This window comes from Mizuhopecten yessoensis, unplaced genomic scaffold (assembly GCF_002113885.1).
Source record: "Mizuhopecten yessoensis strain PY_sf001 unplaced genomic scaffold, ASM211388v2 scaffold1689, whole genome shotgun sequence".
Classification (NCBI taxonomy): Eukaryota; Metazoa; Mollusca; class Bivalvia; order Pectinida; family Pectinidae; genus Mizuhopecten; species Mizuhopecten yessoensis.
This window is the reverse complement of record NW_018404172.1, coordinates 103,097-121,597: the sequence shown is the minus strand read 5'-3', so window position 1 is coordinate 121,597 and position 18,501 is coordinate 103,097. Positions and strand designations below refer to the sequence as shown.

The 18,501-nt window shown below is 35.0% G+C and overlaps 1 protein-coding gene across 1 annotated transcript in view; it reads left to right on the top strand.

Annotated features, from left to right (window-relative positions):
* LOC110466609 (zinc finger and BTB domain-containing protein 17-like) overlaps positions 1 to 6,145 on the top strand; it is a 147,837-nt gene extending 141,692 nt beyond the window's left edge. The window contains exon 3 of the mRNA XM_021523249.1: positions 1,609 to 6,145. Within this exon, the coding sequence (XP_021378924.1) occupies positions 1,609 to 2,484 (876 nt within the window). The 3' untranslated portion in view covers positions 2,485 to 6,145. The remainder of the gene's footprint in view (positions 1 to 1,608) is intronic.
* The last annotated feature ends 12,356 nt before the right edge of the window (positions 6,146 to 18,501 follow it).

The window sequence follows — 18,501 nt, the reverse complement described above, 5'->3', positions numbered from 1 at the left end:
AATATTACATTTCACCGTTCCCCTCTAAGGTTATTGAAATATCAATATCACATTTCACAATTCCTCTCTAAGGTTATTGAAATATCAAAATAAATATCATTTCACTGTTCCCCTCTAAGGTTATTGAAATATCAATATTACATTTCACCGTTCCACTCTAAGGTTATTAAAATATCAATATAACATTTCACCGTTCCGCTCAAAAGTTTTTGAAATATCAATATTACATTTCACGATTCCTCTCTAAGGTAATAAATTGAAATATCAATATTTCATTTCACCGTTCTTCTCCAAGGTAATTGACAATACCAGGTCCAAGCTCCATATGTAGATGGCATGGTTCCCTGTAGAGTGTTTTTCTTCTCAAAGAATGTCGAAGTATTTTGTAACGCCACTAAGTCCTCTTGTAAACCATACTTCCGCCAGTGTTTCCTATCAAAGACGACAGTATACCGGGAGATTTTCACCCAGTCAAATTTTCGCCCTTCACCCATGTTTTCAATTTTCACCCAATGATAATTTTGTCATTCATATTTGATGTCACTATGCTGTTTAATTATGTTCTCTGTAATGATGAATTCGCCCTCATTACGGAGGGTGGAAAAGGTAACAATTAAACAGCAACGAAAAGTTCCTGGTACACAGTAATGCGACTAACATCAATCCTTGTTATTAACAGAATATGTAGCGTCACACATTTATCTCTTTAAATGGTGTTTCCTCCTAAAGATTGTGGAATATTACATCACCAAGTCCTATATTTCACAGTTCCTCAAAATATTTCATAGTTCATCTCTAAATATATTGAAAATAACAGGTCCAGGCTCCTTTAGAGATGGCATGATTCCCTGTAGATTGTTTTTCTCCTCAAAGAATGTTGAAGCTTCGAGTAACATCACCACGTCTTGGTATAAACCACACTGAAGTCAGTGTTTCCTGTCAAAGACTATTACAGCTAACATCAAACCTTGTTGTCTAAGAAAAGCACCAATCATAGTTACATTGTATCTCTTTAAATGGCAATTACTTTCAGATATTGTTGAAACTTTACTTAATATTTTTTTTGTTACTTTGAGTAATGAAATTAACTTTGCAAGAAAACGAAATATAGATATCAATGTTTCTCTCAAAGGTTGATAAAAGTACTTGTACCATGCCTCTTTTGATTGCATAATTTTCTCTCCATGCAGTGCCTCCTACCAAGCCTTATTAGATAGCACAAGTCCGCTCACCTTGTCACCCCCTGGGGTGAGTTAGTCTGGTGCAAAAAAACATTCTGACGTCATACACTCTGAATGACAATATGTATACCCATATGTGTTTTTATTTACCAACATTCCAGACTACAGTCGGTGAAGTTGTCACTGTTTCCTCTCACTGATTGTTGTAGGTAATATCACCAAGCCTCGTTAGGGATCACATATTTATCCTGTATGCAATGTTTTCTTCCACTTACTGTTCTTTGATTCATGCCCATCCAAACGAACAGGACAATATTGATATCTGTATTGAAACTATTGAAATTTTATTCTTCATTATGGATGCACATTATGTGGCATTTTTAGATGAAACTTTTTTCTTTTCTAATGTAATTTTTTCTATCCTCAGGTTCAGTTCACTATCAGCATGGGAAGCTCCGAGAACACGACGTCACAGACGTTCCCTATTTCGATGACATGTAATATGTCTTACAACCCTCAGCAGTCCCATGGTTCCACATCATCTCTGAAGTGTCTGTCTCCACACGCAAGGGTCCAACAGTACCGAGAAAAACTAAAGGAGGATCCCGAGGCATGGGTCAACTATAAGAAAAAGGAGGCTGAGAGAAAAAGAGAGGCCCGTAAAAAGATGACTGATGATCAGCGACGACGCGCAAGTGAGATGGCCAAACTGAGACGGAAAAGACGACTTCTAAACCTTGCTCTCGCTGGTCTCGGTGCTCAGGCAGCCGGCCTAGGTGGACAGACATCCAGTTTAGGAGACTCTGAAGGTATGCTGCCGCTAAGTCCGACACACGAGGGGTACGGGGATGACATGTCGCCGTCGGGGATGAGGTCGTACGAAGGCCTTGGCTCGGGGATACGAACACCTGGCAGTGAGACAGGGGTAAGTACATCTCTGCTTAGCCCTAGTGACCAGCAGAGTACAGCCAATCGTCCAGACATGTTACAGCAAATGCTTCCCCACGGACTGGTCAACGTCAACCAACCAGTCGTGGAGACGCTACTCAAAGAGCGCCAGCGGGAGTTTTGGCGGGAAGAGAAAAGAAAGTACCGTGCAAGAATGAGTGAACAGAAGCGTGAACAAGTCCGCCAACACGACGCGAACTATAAACGATCCAGGCGTCAGCTAATGAAGGAATCGTCAGAATACTGGAGCGAAGAAATGCAAGAGGATGGTAATGATGGGAACTTCATCAAACAGGAGCCGGTTTGGACGGATGATGACGATGACCAAGGGTACTCCTATCCCTCGTTTAATTAGTTCCGGGGGCAAGTTGGATCGAAAGATCACCGAAATGTAAAGTTTGGAGTGAACAAACACGATAGCCACAACCGCGACCAGTATCCTTAATTTTATGAGTGAGGAGACAGAAAGTGAAGTTGGAAAGGTCAATCAATGTATGTATGGTGGATAGGCTATAAACCAGGACATATATTAGGACGACAGAAATTAATTGAAGTTGATCCGAGGTAATATAGGACGAAAGAAATTTATTTGAAGTTGATCCCAGGTAATGGCTCAATGTAATCTGTACAAAAGAAATGTCATTATCAGGCAAACAATCGGTGTAGAATTGTACAATGGGGAATTCTGATAGCAGATCTTTAATAATGAATCGGTGGGGAATTCTTACAGACGTAGCATATTTATCGGGAAATGGAATAGTGGATAATAGTTAAGAAGCAACATCTTTATCAGGTATTGAAACAGCGAGGACTTTTTATAGAAGTAACACCTTATCAAGTAAGGAAACACTGAAGAATTATAGTAGTAATGGACAGGTAATAGACAATAAAATATCACACAAGGATAACATATTTACGATGGTACAATGAGGAATAATACTGTAGTTACAACTTTATTAGATGTTAAAAATGAAGAACATTCTAATGAAACTGTCGGGAACCCCTACAGAAGTAGCGCATCTCTCAGTTTAATGAACAACGAGGGTTTACACAATCACAAACATTTGGATTACATTATGGTACAAGGAAGAATCCATACCGAAGTTACATCTGCTTCCAGTGACAAAAAAGCGGACGATTCTAGCAGTTTCAGAAGATGATCATGGAATTTAAATTTAAAGTATGTCTTTTTAGCCCATCTGTTCAAATTGCCTTTCTTCTGTGTTACGTTGTCCGTCCATCCATTTGGCTTCAATTTTTGAAAACAATTCTTGTTATCGTTATTGTTATGTCTCAAGTAATAGACAAATCTTTCTAAAACTTCAAACGTAGGTAGACCATTGGTCTTGAGTTGTGATGTTTCATTTTGAAACTGATTTGAAAACCCGATCTATTTTGACCGTTCAAGTTTGTTATCGCCGAGTCGTGTTCAATATGTTCTGAACAGATCTTTCTCTAATTTCATATGTAAATTCCCTTGATCCTTTTTCTTATGTTTCATTTGATATTTATCCGAAGAAAGAAAAGGATGTCTGCCTGACAGCCATTTGCAAGGATGTAGAAAGTTAAAGTTTGTTATTGCTATTTCTCAATAAGTACAATACAATTCTTCCTCAGATTTCATATTGAGCTTTTCCTTGGTACTTAACTGTGTAAGCTGTTGACTCTGTAACGTTGTTAGCGCTTTTTCTAAATATTTACTGGAAAGATATTTTTTCAAATTTTATATGAAAGTTGGTTCCCTTGTCCAATAACTGTTCGGAAGAAAAAGATGACCGTCTGGCAGCCAGCTTCCTGTCCGACAGTTCTAGCTTGTTATCGCACTTCTGAGCAAGTCCTAGAGAGGTTTTTTTCTCTATTTTTTTCATTATTTTACTAGAAGGTTCGTCTTGGTCCAGCTTCCTGGCTTCGTTTGCTTCATTTTGATCAGAATATAACGGCTGCCGGAAATCAAATATTCACTTGGCCTATATTTTACAGATGACCATCTCACATCGAAAGGACAATGTAGTATAAAGAAGATTTGAGCAAAAGTTTCAATATATGCTTTAACTGTTGACATGACTATCAATCTCAGAGAAAAGTGGTGGGCCCCAAGATCCCTCTTGGAGCTCTTGTACTTAAAACCATGAAATTATTTTGAAAAATTGAAAAAGTGCTTGTACATATATCTGAAGATTTTTTATTTTTTTGCAAAATAGGGGGAGCTCAATAAGATTATCATGTACAGGTATTGCTTAGCCAAAGAAGATACATTACAAGCCTTACTAGCCTTGGCCATGTACTGCACACATAAATCATTTTACATTGGTATGCATGTCATTTTGTGCTTTTAAAGATTGAAACATTGTTTCATGGATATTTTTTTAAGGTTTGAAAAGATTCAAACAGTTTGAGGTGGAGGGACAACTTGATTTGTTACATTGTTGCTCTCAAACTAAAATATCAGCATTGCCCTAGCTGTATAGTAGTAGTTGGTTGATTATCATGACGGAGGCGGAGCCTTCATTGAGATTGCATTTAATCTTTATTATGGTTCTATCGTCTGTTAAATCTTTTTAATTTGACATTTATATTTATATCATAATCAAAAATTGAAATTCAGTGATATTACTATATTTGCTGATAATTAGATGAATGAAAAATATGACATACGTGGGTTTTTTTTATTTTCTCTTTTTTTTCGGACAAATAAATTTGTCCAAATTGTACCGTATTCAATTTTACGCAAGATTACGATAACGTATTAAATGCGATAGTGCTCCATCAATTCATTAAATTATTTCAATTATATAACATAGAAAAACAAAAACAAAAATCACAACCTAAAACTTTCATTAGGAAAAGACCTTGTTTAAAATTTCTATTAAATAAGTATTAAAATGCATAATTTTCACACTAATGGTAATATGCAACAAAGTTCGTTCAGACTTATTTCATGTTGCTCGTAGCCCATCTTGAATACAGTATTTGAACGGAGCACTGTTGCATAATATCAATTATGTTTAAAAGACACATTTCCATCTTTATTAGCTCATCCGGCTCGAAGGTCCATGCGAGCTTATTAGATGGTACGGATTCCATCGTCCGTCTATCCGACTTAACTTTTTGATTTAAACGATCCAAGATGCCTAGGGTATTGATGTTTATGCTTGTGTGAAGGAATGACCTTGACCTAGAATCGAGATCACTGGAGTGAAATGTGTTAAAAGACTCAAACAGCTTGTTATTGGAAATATTTACATACATTAGTCCTTGCTGAGATTTTAAGATAGTTTTCTTTTTTGGTCAGTTAATAAGGTGATAATTTCATTGAGAGTACGTGTCAATAGAATAATTGGCGGAACGATCTATAATAAATCTAACTGTGCTGAGCTGGTGTTCATAACCTGACATTATGTTTAGAGCAATTTCCTGCGAATGGTTCAAAATGGTTCAAAATTATTTAATAAATTAGTCCGATCTGCGGACATGGATTTCATTTTCATTTTCAGGACATATTAACGTGTGACCGGTTCAATAAAAGTAACAGCCTGTGGTTTTAGTAAGCATTGATCAATTCCGGCCACATCAGATGAATGCTGATGACGTCACACAGTTGTGTCTCGTGTGCGGGATTTTACATACCTCTGCCCACATGTACACTCAACGTCATATAAACGTTTAAATTATATCTGGTAAAGTTATGAGATGATCAAGTTTACAGTAATAATAGGTATTGAATGCATGTCAATGTATACAACATTAAGATTGACAGATTTATCAAAGAAATGTATAATATTACATAATACAACAATATATATAATGAAACATCTACAGTTCATTTTGGAATGTCAACTTCATAATTGCCTTGAAAAAAAAATGCTTTTTGAAGACTGATTCTGCAACTTCAGTCCCTAAACGATATAAAATATTGAGTAGCTCAGGTAACCGTTCTATTGTGATAGGATGGGAAAATGTAAAGTAACTTGTAAGATAAAAATGCAAAACGTTTAATAAACACATTTACCTTGAAATCACGAGTTAAATCATTATTTCTAATGTTTCGAAATATTCAGAGAGAATACTGTTTTATTATACATACATACACAAACAGCCCGCACGACATATGATTTGAAATATTCAGAGAGAACGCTGTTTTATTATACATACATATACAAACAGCCCGCACGACATATGTTTTGAAATATTCACAGAGAACGCTGTTTTATTAGACATACATACACAAACAGCCGCACGACATATGTTTTGAAATATTCAGAGAGAACGCTGTTTTATTATACATACATACACAAACAGCCCGCACGACATATGTTTTGAAATACTCAGAGAGAACGCTGTTTTATTATACATACACATATGTTTTGTCGCACGATTCATTTCTTGGCATCCTGGCATGCGTTTTGTCCAAATCGTCATTTTATGGACATTTAACGTAACAATGTACAATTACGGATGTGTCTTTTATGATTTAATGTCAATGTAATTCAAATACGCTGCATTAGCATCATACTCGTCGAAATAGTTTTGTCACGTGGTGATTCGAGGTTTCAGAAGCATGCATGCATGGGGGAAAATAATGTCTGTTATATTTGTTGAATAGTATGAACATCGAAATATCAGTATAATGTACAAGTCATTTGTTACGCAAATATCAGTATAATGTACAAGTCATTTGTTACGCAAATATCAGTATAATGTACAAGTCATTTGTTACGCAAATATCAGTATAATGTACAAGTCATTTGTTACGCAAATATCAGTATAATGTACAAGTCATTTGTTACGCAAATATCAGTATAATGTACAAGTCATTTGTTACGCAAATATATACAATTGTTTTGCCAATTCAACCCCACCCATCTGATTACCTAAAACAGAGTCGGGAGTCGCCACAGGCCGATATGAAACTGATTTGGTAGATGGCCAGTAAATGTTTGTCGAATTTTCTTTCAATTGTATTAAGTAATAAAAAGTGTTCCTTTATTTTGAGTTCATTGTTTTGTTTGTTTCACTCTTTCCTACTGGATTTTTACACCAGCGAAAATGTTGCGATATATAATCTCAAACTCGTCTTTAAAGCGTTAAAATATTATGAGTATGATAACATAATTCAGATTTGTTTAAAAGGCAAAACGCAAAGTAGGCTTAGCTATGCTTGTTGCCATAATTCCACTCAACAAGTCGGTCAAAGGAGAAATAGTTTTATTGTGGAAGGGGAAATGAATTTCGCTTTGAGAAATAATACAAGTTTACGACAATTTTTATTTTTACACTCATGACACAGGAGGTGTGTTACACGAGATCAACATTTCAATTACATAGCAAAGTGAGTACAGATTGTGTATATAACATGTAAATATATAATACTATAGAATAATAGCACTGCATTTATCTAATGTCACTTAAAGCCTTAATTGTTTTTTTAGAAAACGACTTATTTTAGGTAAAACATTTAAATTACAAATAGAAATCATTCCTTTAAGCTTAAAATTGCTGAGGTTTGTAGTGTAATAATTATGGATATATAGTTTTCTTATTGATGATATATAAGTATTTTGGCATTTAAACAAATAATGTGGTTCATCACCTATACCTGTTTGACATGAAGGACATATTCTATCTGATTTTGGAGTTGCATTCAAGCGTCCAGTCTCTATTGGGAAATTTAAATTAGACGTCCGGAATTTACAAATAATTTTCCTATCTTTTTCATTAAGTTTTGTTAGATTTGATTCATACTGAAAGTTTGTCTTAAATATGGTGTAGAATTTACCACGAGAAGAGTTTTCTATCTCTTGGAACCATTTCTGTATAAATTGATCTTTTAACCGCTGTTTAACTATAGCTTTGAAATTATTTCTATTCATAGTACATGTATTTTGAAAAATCCACAAATTGCTAAAACCTGACTTGTTTAATATATTTTGTATGTAACCATTCCATTTAAAATGCATTTGTTCATTTGATTCTAAAACATATGTCATTTTGTATATCAGACAAGATATCTTGCTCCCGCCATTTAACAACTTAAACCAGAACATGATCATTCTTGTCTTGATTTCTACTTCCAGAGGATATCTCCCGGTTTCTCCATAAATCATGTAATTCGGAGTAGAATTTTTCACATTCATGATTTTTTTTCCAAAATTGCAAATGCATTCTTTCTATGGTAATAGTGTTTTCGAATCCCCATCGCTCACAAGCATACAATAGGATAGATGAAACAAGAGAATCAAATAACTTAAGTTGCAAATCAACAGACAATGGACTATTTCTTATTTTCTTGTACAATGCATATAGTGCCTTTTAAGCTTGTTCAGTTATTTTTGTTTTTGCTTTACTAAATGTACCATTGCTATTAAATAATATGCCCACATATGAATAAGAATTTTCGACTTCGATATTTTCTTCATTCAATTTAAACACATATTGTTTCAAAGATGACGACTTTCGTTTTCTGTACATTAATAGTCAACTTCCAACTTCTACAATAGTTTTGAAACACATTCAGGGCATGTTGTAACCCTTCCGGTGTCTCAGCCATTAACACAGTATCATCCGCATACAGTATTACAAATAGTTTAAGATACATTCCAATGTTAATTTGTCTTTCTACATCATTAAGATATGCGACATCATTTTGGTTTAAAAAATCATCAAGATCATTCAGGTATAGGGAAAACAAAAAAGGGGATACATTTTCCTCCTGTTTTAATCCGACATTGCAAACGAAAAATTCCGAAATTTCATTTCCATTTTAACACATGACTTGGTATTAAATATATAAGTTGTACACTTGTTCCATGTGGTAAGTATAGGGCTTGTAGAATTATCAGAGACTTATTGAATTATGTTGAAAGTGATATTATAATCTGCAAGAATAGTTTGAAGGTGTTTGGTTTATTACACATTTAAATCACAACAAACACAATGACATCACCAGTACAGTACTGCCAATGGGACATGTGACCTTGACCCTGCTATGTACTCTTACTAGAAAAGGCTAAAAGCTGTAATTTTGTCAGGGTAGTAAAATATATACACACAAAACACTCGCGGTTTTATGTGCCACTGAAGCTGGCCAATCTGGTCTCAAGAGTGCTCCAAACAGTCATAATGGTTCACTGTTAAAAATTAATCAAATTATAAGGTGATGAGTTTGTTTTACTACCAGTTGGAGGGAGATTTGAGATGGTACAGATTATGTAAGGGTATGCCAGTGGCTTGTACACCGAAAGATATAATGAGAAGGGCCATTCAGTAGCATTTCTTTACCAAATAGAGTGAAATATATAATTTGTAATAAGAATTGACAGTTGTCATGACAACATTTAGAAAGGTAATTTGGGTAAAAGCCTATCTTCAGGATTGAAGTTTACCTTTATTAGTCATGGCATTGTTATTCCAAAACCATATTGCGATTCTAAGAAAACCAAATATTAATGCTGATACCATATGTCCCTGATGGCCACACAAATACGTAATATGTATACCTTATTATCAACAGCGAACACTCATTATATGTATTGGATCTGTCACGACTGTATATATTTGTACCTAAAGCGGTAAACGATGTCTTTGGATAATATTGTCGATATGATTGTAAATTCAAATCTATCGATAACATGATAAACTTACTAATATATCTCTTGGATTGTATGATTAACTTTCATCTACGGAAATTATTATTTACTTATCTCTGTGGATAATATTATTACCTTATATATGTTGATAAAACGATTAACTAAACTCTTTTGGATATTATGATAAACTTATATCTATGGACAATATTATTACCTTATATATATCGATAGTACGTTTAACTTATCTCTGTGGATAATATGATCAACCTACATCTAAGGATAATATAATTTACTTATATCTATGGATAATATGATTTACTTATATCTATGGACAATATTATTTACTTATATCTATGGATAATATGATTTACTTATATCTATGGATAATATGATTTACTTACATCTAAGGATGATATGATTTACTTATATCTATGGATAATATGATTTACTTATATCTATGGATAATATGATCAACTTATATCTATGGATAATATGATCAACTTATATCTATGGATAATATTATTTACTTATATCTAAGGATAATATAATTTACTTATATCTAAGGATAATATGATTTACTTATATCTATGGATAATATGATTTACTTATATCTATGGATAATATGATTTACTTATATCTATGGATAATATGATCAACTTATATCTATGGATAATATGATTTACTTATATCTATGGATAATATGATCAACTTATATCTATGGATAATATGATTTACTTATATCTATGGATAATATGATCAACTTATATCTATGGATAATATGATTTACTTATATCTATGGATAATATGATCAACTTATATCTATGGATAATATGATTTACTTATATCTATGGATAATATGATCAACTTATATCTATGGATAATATGATTTACTTATATCTATGGATAATATGATCAACTTATATCTATGGATAATATGATTTACTTATATCTATGGATAATATGATCAACTTATATCTATGGATAATATGATCAACTTATATCTATTGATGATATGATTAACTGATATCTGTGGATAATATGATTAACCTATATCTATAGATAATATGATTAACGTATATCTATTGATATTATGATTAACTTGAGTCTATAGATGGTAATATTAACTTGAGTCTATAGATGATATGATTAACTTGAGTCTATAGATGATATGATTAACCTATATCTATGGATATTATGATTAACTTGAGTCTAAAGATGATATGATTAACTTGTACCTATTGATTGGTTTGGTTTAGTATTGTTTAATGACCTATCAACAGCTATGGTCATTTAAGGACGGCCTCCCCTGTGTGCAAGATGAATGCGTGTAGTGTATGCGATATGTTCGTGTTTGTCTCCTTGTGATAGCGCGGAACTGATGCCATCTTTATAGTGCTACCTCACTGAAACATACTGACGAAGACACCCAGCAGGACACCCACCCGGTCATATTATACTGACAACGGACAAACCAGTCGTCCCACTCCTAAATTGCTGAGCGTTAAGCAGGAGCAGAAACTACCATTTTTACAGACTCTGGAATGTCTCGGCCAGGGGACAGAACCCAAAGCCTTCCTCATATGGGCGAACGCTCAACTAAAGTGAGGCATTGTCAAGGGAGACATTAGGAAGTTGAAAGTTGTTTAGAAAGAAGAGAAAAGATCAGATCCCAAATTTAGTCGCCTCTTACGATCATGCAATTGGGGCAGCAGGTACAAAGCTTACGCCTGAACGTATGATTAACTTATATGGATGGATTATATTATTGAATAACATCTATGGATGATATTATCAACATATATGTATGGATTATATTATTGAATAACATCTATGGATGATATTATCAACTTATATGTATGGATGATGTTATTGACTTTAATCTATGGATGCTATGGTTAATTTATATATATAGGTAATATGGTTAACATATCTATGGCAGATGATACAACATTATTCCTAACGTGTTGATGAGTTTCCTTAGAGCTGCGGTAAATCATTGGACCAGTTTGCCAAATTCTCTAATCTGATGCCTTATATATAGAAGCAAAAGTTGTGTTGCTTGGCATAAAATGGGATCAGACGTGTAACTTTACATTTATTTCTATTAAAACATAACCAGGGTTTCAGTGAAAGTGTTCAGAATTACTTGTAATCAGAAATAAAACACGGTAGAAACACAAAACATCAACGACGTCAAGGTGATTCTCGACTGTCCTCCGTAGACTCCGTTGGCCATGCTAGTCGATCATCACAAACCTACACTTAGAAGAAGCATTTGTTCATATCTCAACAGATTGAATAAAATGGTTTGCGTATGCCTCATCTAGAATTCGAATAAACTAGCACAGATAAGAATATTTAAAAAAATGCAAACAATGACATATATTGTATATAATAGAAAATCATAATCGTGTAGAAGAACTAAAAAAATAATACTGGCGATGTATTCTAAAGAGAGAACGGATATGTTTTGAAAAGAACTTGTAATAATTTGATATGAGATTAAAGTTATTATAAGTAAATATTATCAGAGCCTCTGTGGATCAGCTGTCTTCTCATCATTGACTAGAAACCATTTTATTAAAATGAGTGGTTTGAAAGAGGCATACTACCGGTTCAGGATATGACCGACACAAAAAACAAATGATTTTTATCGAGAATCCGCACGTTTAATCATGTTAGCCCCTCTTAATTTCTTTTGAAGGAATAAAGAAGTTAATGCGTTCCTAAATTTTAAATGGATTACCAAAGTGACAGGTGTTCCCATATTTCCCTCTTTTCTAGAAACCATTGTGGTTGATGGACCTGGAAGAAGAGTAATGTATAAAACGCCAGAGCTTTTGACTTATTGATCTGTCAATCTTACGTTGAAAGTGGATTCGTAATTTGGGCTTCAATGACTGGACGAAAAAAAAAATGGTAAAATTTTAAGTACACAAATATTTTAACTTCGCATTGGCGGCTGCAATATTGTCTGTTCCATAGAATTCTGACGATTTTGTTCATATTCAAAATCAAGATGGATTCTTTACGTTCTGCAAAGAAGAAATGTTCACCAAATGTCCAGGAATATTAAAACTTTAATTTAAATCATGTTTTACTTCAGTATCTCGCCGATATTAATACTGTTAAGGCTTAAATGTCGTCAGAACTGTTTAAACAATGTGTCCACCGTAGTAGAATTAAGGGGGAAATGGTGTGTTTTGTGGTGTAAAGTCATATGCAAGTACAATGATATAGAAAATATACGTACGCCATTCCTAGCAACGTTAGAAGGGGGAAACGGCATTACCACAGAAGGAATGATTGGTATTGTGTTGCATGTCCTATAGCGTAGAGCCCGGGGGAACAAATCACCACGCACCATGAAGTGTATCAACCAGACCTCGTCATTTCGGCCACTTGTACTATTCGATGTAAATAATAATAAATACAATTTTTGACAATGTGTATTTTGGAGTCAGATACTACGTGTTGACTTATCAGGATGTGAATAAAATCAGTTATCGCTTACTGAAAAGTACTATTGGATACTGAGTTTGTACTGCGCATGGTCTCTCGTGGTGAAATTGCATTCATCGAAATTATTGTAAATTGATTGATAACTTCATGGTGTCACAGTCAGTGTCTGTATTTGGCACTTAACATTGTTACCAAGTATCGGTAAATATCGATAATTCTCACACATATCCCTGACAACTGAGGTAAGAGAACGATATAATGAGTGGTCACTTCTTAGGATAATCATTCTGTCACACAAACACCGGTGTTACACAGATGAGACGTTGGTCGATGTAACATGCTTTTGTCACATCCATCATGATTGTGTTAGCATGATTCACCGCCATTGTCAACCTTGTATCACACAAATAAAACTTAAACAACCCACATATAGGTCAATAGGCCATCTTTTGTAAGTGCAGTTCGTGAGAGAGGATTGTAATACAGTATACCCTCCCTCGTTACTCAAGGTAAACACCGCCATCGTTTGGCAGCAGTGACAATTGTTTGACGGAATCGATATTACCTTCCTTTAGCTGGCAGACAAAACAAATTTCAGAAAACGTTATCTCATTTCTTCGCCTCTTCCTTTCCAGTAGAAATCCATGAACTTTGTGTATGGTTTTGACCTAACATCTGGAACTTGACAAGGTGATGTATTGCTGAATGCGTTGCCCGCTGGCGCTACACGTCAGGTTCCTGGAGCCGAGTACATCCTTACTCTCTTCGTGTCAGTCACAGTATATCTAACATAGATAACAAGTTCATTATCATTTCTCAAATTTTCTAGAAACCTATAATATATCATTTTAAGGCCTAGTAGACATTTTTATAAAGTTTGGACCGGAAAGCAATTCCGTAAACTTTAAAACAGAATTGTTGTCTAAATTAATCTCTTTCATGGATTAAGTTAAAGAATCCCATTGCTGTGTCTGATACTGACACTTTTTATCAAGTAAAAAACTAAAAGGGTAAAAATACTTCCTAGAAGCGTCTAGTTTTATATATTTACAGCTTGATATTGAATGCTATTTTGATAGCTCTTTAGTAGGGAAGAAATCGCACCTTTCAAGCAGTCATTTAAACAAACATGGAGTTTTCTAGTTTTTTTCAATCTTTGAGCTTTTTTCGGCTTTGTTGTCCATTTCATATACTTAAGCCTTATCGATATTTATAAGTATAAGTTCCCATAGCTACTGTATCAAGACAAACTTATGGTCAACTGATTGACAATAAGTCACGGTAACCATTCAAAACTTAGAGGGCCTACACGTATAATATCTAAGTCACGCAATTTTTGTGAATGCTTATTTTTGCAACTGTTTTCTGTTTGCCACAACAACCTCGTGTATACCAACTCCGACATGCTTATTCCACCCAGCAGACTGTTGAGGAACTCACACAGCCTTTCCTACCAAATTCTACCATGTGTTAGTTACTACAGGAAGTTCTTCTCGTTCTTCCCACGCTCCATCAGGGAATGGAACTCCTTACCAGCGGACACCGTCACCTCAGATGACCTATAGGTCTTCATATCTCGGTTATCTGTGTCACTGGCCTAATTTCCATCTTTTTTTCCTGTTTTTAACCAATGTTTAACCATGCTCACTCCAAAAGATTCATTATAATCAACGTGATGATTGTGGACATTACTTGGCAGAAGCAGAAGAAGAAGATTCAAACCAATTTCTTTTATGGATGGAAATGACCCTTGGTGCATTATATAAATTGTTAGTTATATTACCCTTTGGTCATCTTTTCTCCTTGGTTTTTATAGGGAAATAACACTCTTGACTATATTTTGTCCATTTTCAGCAAGAAAAAAAAAACTTGGTTGAAATAGTTATAGTGAAATTGAAATCAAGTATTAGAAAGTAAGATCCTGACCTATCCCAGGGGTTGGCCAAAGAGAAATATTGGCTAAATAACAATATAATATTTCTCAATAGCAAAATAATTTATTTGAAGAGTTTTTAAAGTTCTCATCCTTTGCAGACATGACAAGTATTGTATTTCACTTTGTTTACATGTTGATTTCCACATCACGTCTCAACAATGAAATTGAGCTACCAGTACCTATAATATAAGTCAGGTGACCGCTAAGGCCCTTGGCCCTCTTGTTAATTTTTACACAAATGCTGCAACAAACATGTCGTCAGTTTAACGTTTATATATATGGAATAAAAAATTAAAAAATCGGTTCTCGACAATTTCACTAGATGTGTAAAAAGACATACAATATGTCGTTATATTTGGCCCTTACTTAAAAAGTAAGAAGGTAATTTTCAAGCCGAGTATTCGACTACAATAATGCTTTCAAAAACGTTATAGATTAAGAATCTGTTGCAAGAAGAATGAGTGCGGTTTAACTGAGTACAGTTTTACAAATAAACCAGGGGCATGTACTCGACAATGATTCCCTTTACACGTGTTATGATGTGTTCTATTTGTAAAATAAAAAGTAACAGAAACATTACCAAAGTATTCAAATATAATTTATTATACATGTAATGACGAACCCTGAGATCGGTGTACAACCAAACATTTCAGGATTCAGAAAGCTTATCTGTAATGCCTTTTTGTCCAACATATTCAGTTGTAGCACTCATAAATATCTACCTTTTGCACGTGTGCCAAGCTTGGAATATAAAAAAGCAAAACAAAGGCATTCATTAATCAAAACATAGATGCTGTGATATTTTGATTTCAGCTATGAAATCAAAAAAGGTGTTATTCCCAACAGTCACTAATTAAGGTAAATAAATACCGGACATTTCTCAGACAGGACAACAAACTTCAAAATACAAAGTGGTTATTGTTATCTCAGTCTACAGAGTTATCGAGCAGCAGTGTGTTATTTGAGCTCCGATTATGATCGGTACACCTGTATTTGTAGATAACGGTCGGTTGTGTAACGGTTAGTGTGACATTGACATACTGACCTTATATTATAGCACGTTATATAAGGACGAACATTGACCCTGGTACTTGTGTACTTGTGTGACGACCTGCCAATGTCAGAAAGATAAAGGTAATTTCCCTACCCCTGTTGTATAGTTGATATAAATCATACTGACCTTAACACGTTATGTCATGTCTAACATTGACCTTGCTACATGTTTGACGACCTACCAAAAACAGATAGATAAAGGAAATTACCCGTACGCTTGTTTGTAAATAGTTACTATGTCCTGGTCAAAACCCGATCTCTATACCTCTTAAATATAATCAGAGGATATAGACTTCATCACAATATATACTCGGTGACAACATGTGTACCTCTATACCTCCATCACAATATATACTCGGTGACAACATGTGTACCTCTATTCCTCCATCACAATATATACTCGGTGACAACATATGTACCTCTATACCTCCATCACAATATAAACTCGGTGACAACATGTGTACCTCTATACCTCCATCACAATCTATACTCCGTGACAACATGTGTACCCCTCTATACCTCCATCACAATATATACTCGGTGACAACATGTGTACCCCTCTATACCACCATCACAATATATACTCGGTGACAACATGTGTACCTCTATACCTCCATCACAATATATACTCGGTGACAACATAAGTACCCCTCTATACCTCCATCACAATATACAATCGGTGACAACATATGTACCCCTCTATACCTCCATCACAATATATACTCGTTGACAACATGTGTACCTCTATACCTCCATCACAATATATACTCGGTGACAACATGTGTACCTCTATAACTCCATCACAATATATACTCGGTTACAACATGTGTACCTCTATACCTCCATCACAATATACAATCGGTGACAACATATGTACCCCTCTATCCCTCCATCACAATATATACTCGGTTACAACATGTGTACCTCTATACCTCCTTCACAATATATACTCGGTGACAACATGTGTACCTCTATACCTCCATCATAATATATACTCGGTGACAACATGTGTACCCCTCTATACCACCATCACAATATATACTCCGTGACAACATGTGTCCCTCTATACCTCCATCACAATATATACTCCGTGACAATATGTGTATACCTCTATACCTCCATCACAATATATACTCGGTGACAACATGTGTACCTCTATACCTCCATCATAATATATACTCGGTGACAACATGTGTCCCTCTCTACCTCCATCACAATATATACTCGGTGACAACATGTTTACCTCTATACATCCATCACAATATATACTCGGTGACAACATGTTTACCTCTATACATCCATCACAATATATACTCGGTGACAACATTTGTCTCGCTCTATACCTCCATCACAATATATACTCGGCGACAACATGTGTACCTCTATACCTCCATCACAATATATACTCGGTGCAAGAGTCTTCCTCTGCATCGCACCTCTACAGGTGGGAGATCGGGAAAAGTGTATCGTAGGAGGCGAATAATGTTGGAACCCCCTGCAGAATCGGGGATTTGCTTTTGTACCCTCTATTTGGGGACACAAAGGTGACCAAAATAAATTTGTTGCACCCCTTGCAATGTTTGGGATCTTTATTTTTTTTTCTACTTCTAACTACAATGTACCTTTCATTTCCTAGCGCCCTGCTTGGCAACACCTCACTTTTGGCTTTAATGTTGGGCGTTCGCCCAGGTGAGGAAGGCAATGGGCTCTGTCCCCAGGCCGGGACATACCAAAGTCCTTAAAAATGGTAGTTGTTATTCCCTGCTTGACGTTGAGCATTTAGGGGCAACAACTGGTTCACCCGTTGGCAGTATAATGTGACCGGGCGGAATGCTGTGCTGGGTGCCTTCGGCATGGTATTTCAGTGAGATTACACTATAAAGTCGGCATCAGATCCGCGCTATCACAAGGAGGCAAGCACACCAACATATCCTTTATCCACGCATACATTACACACATGGAGGCACGTCCTTAAACAAAATTAAACCACACCAAACCAAACCAAACCAATACTCTACACCGCCACCCTTATATGTACTTATAGATGTGATACCTTGTGCATCTCAAAATGTTAACATGCAATTCAAGTAATGTACCATCGTGATACTATAACAATAACAAATTGTCCTCAATAAGACAAAGTTCTTCTTTAATGACCACACCATTTGATTGAATATATATTGAACGGAAGATTTTTTTGGATTCACATTCTCACTTTTTAGTTATATAATAGTGATACAAATATTTGAATGTTTGTATCGTAAGTACAAACGATATTCCTGGAACAGCTTAACGACACCAAAATGTTTGCTTGTTACGATAGCCTTGCTAGGGT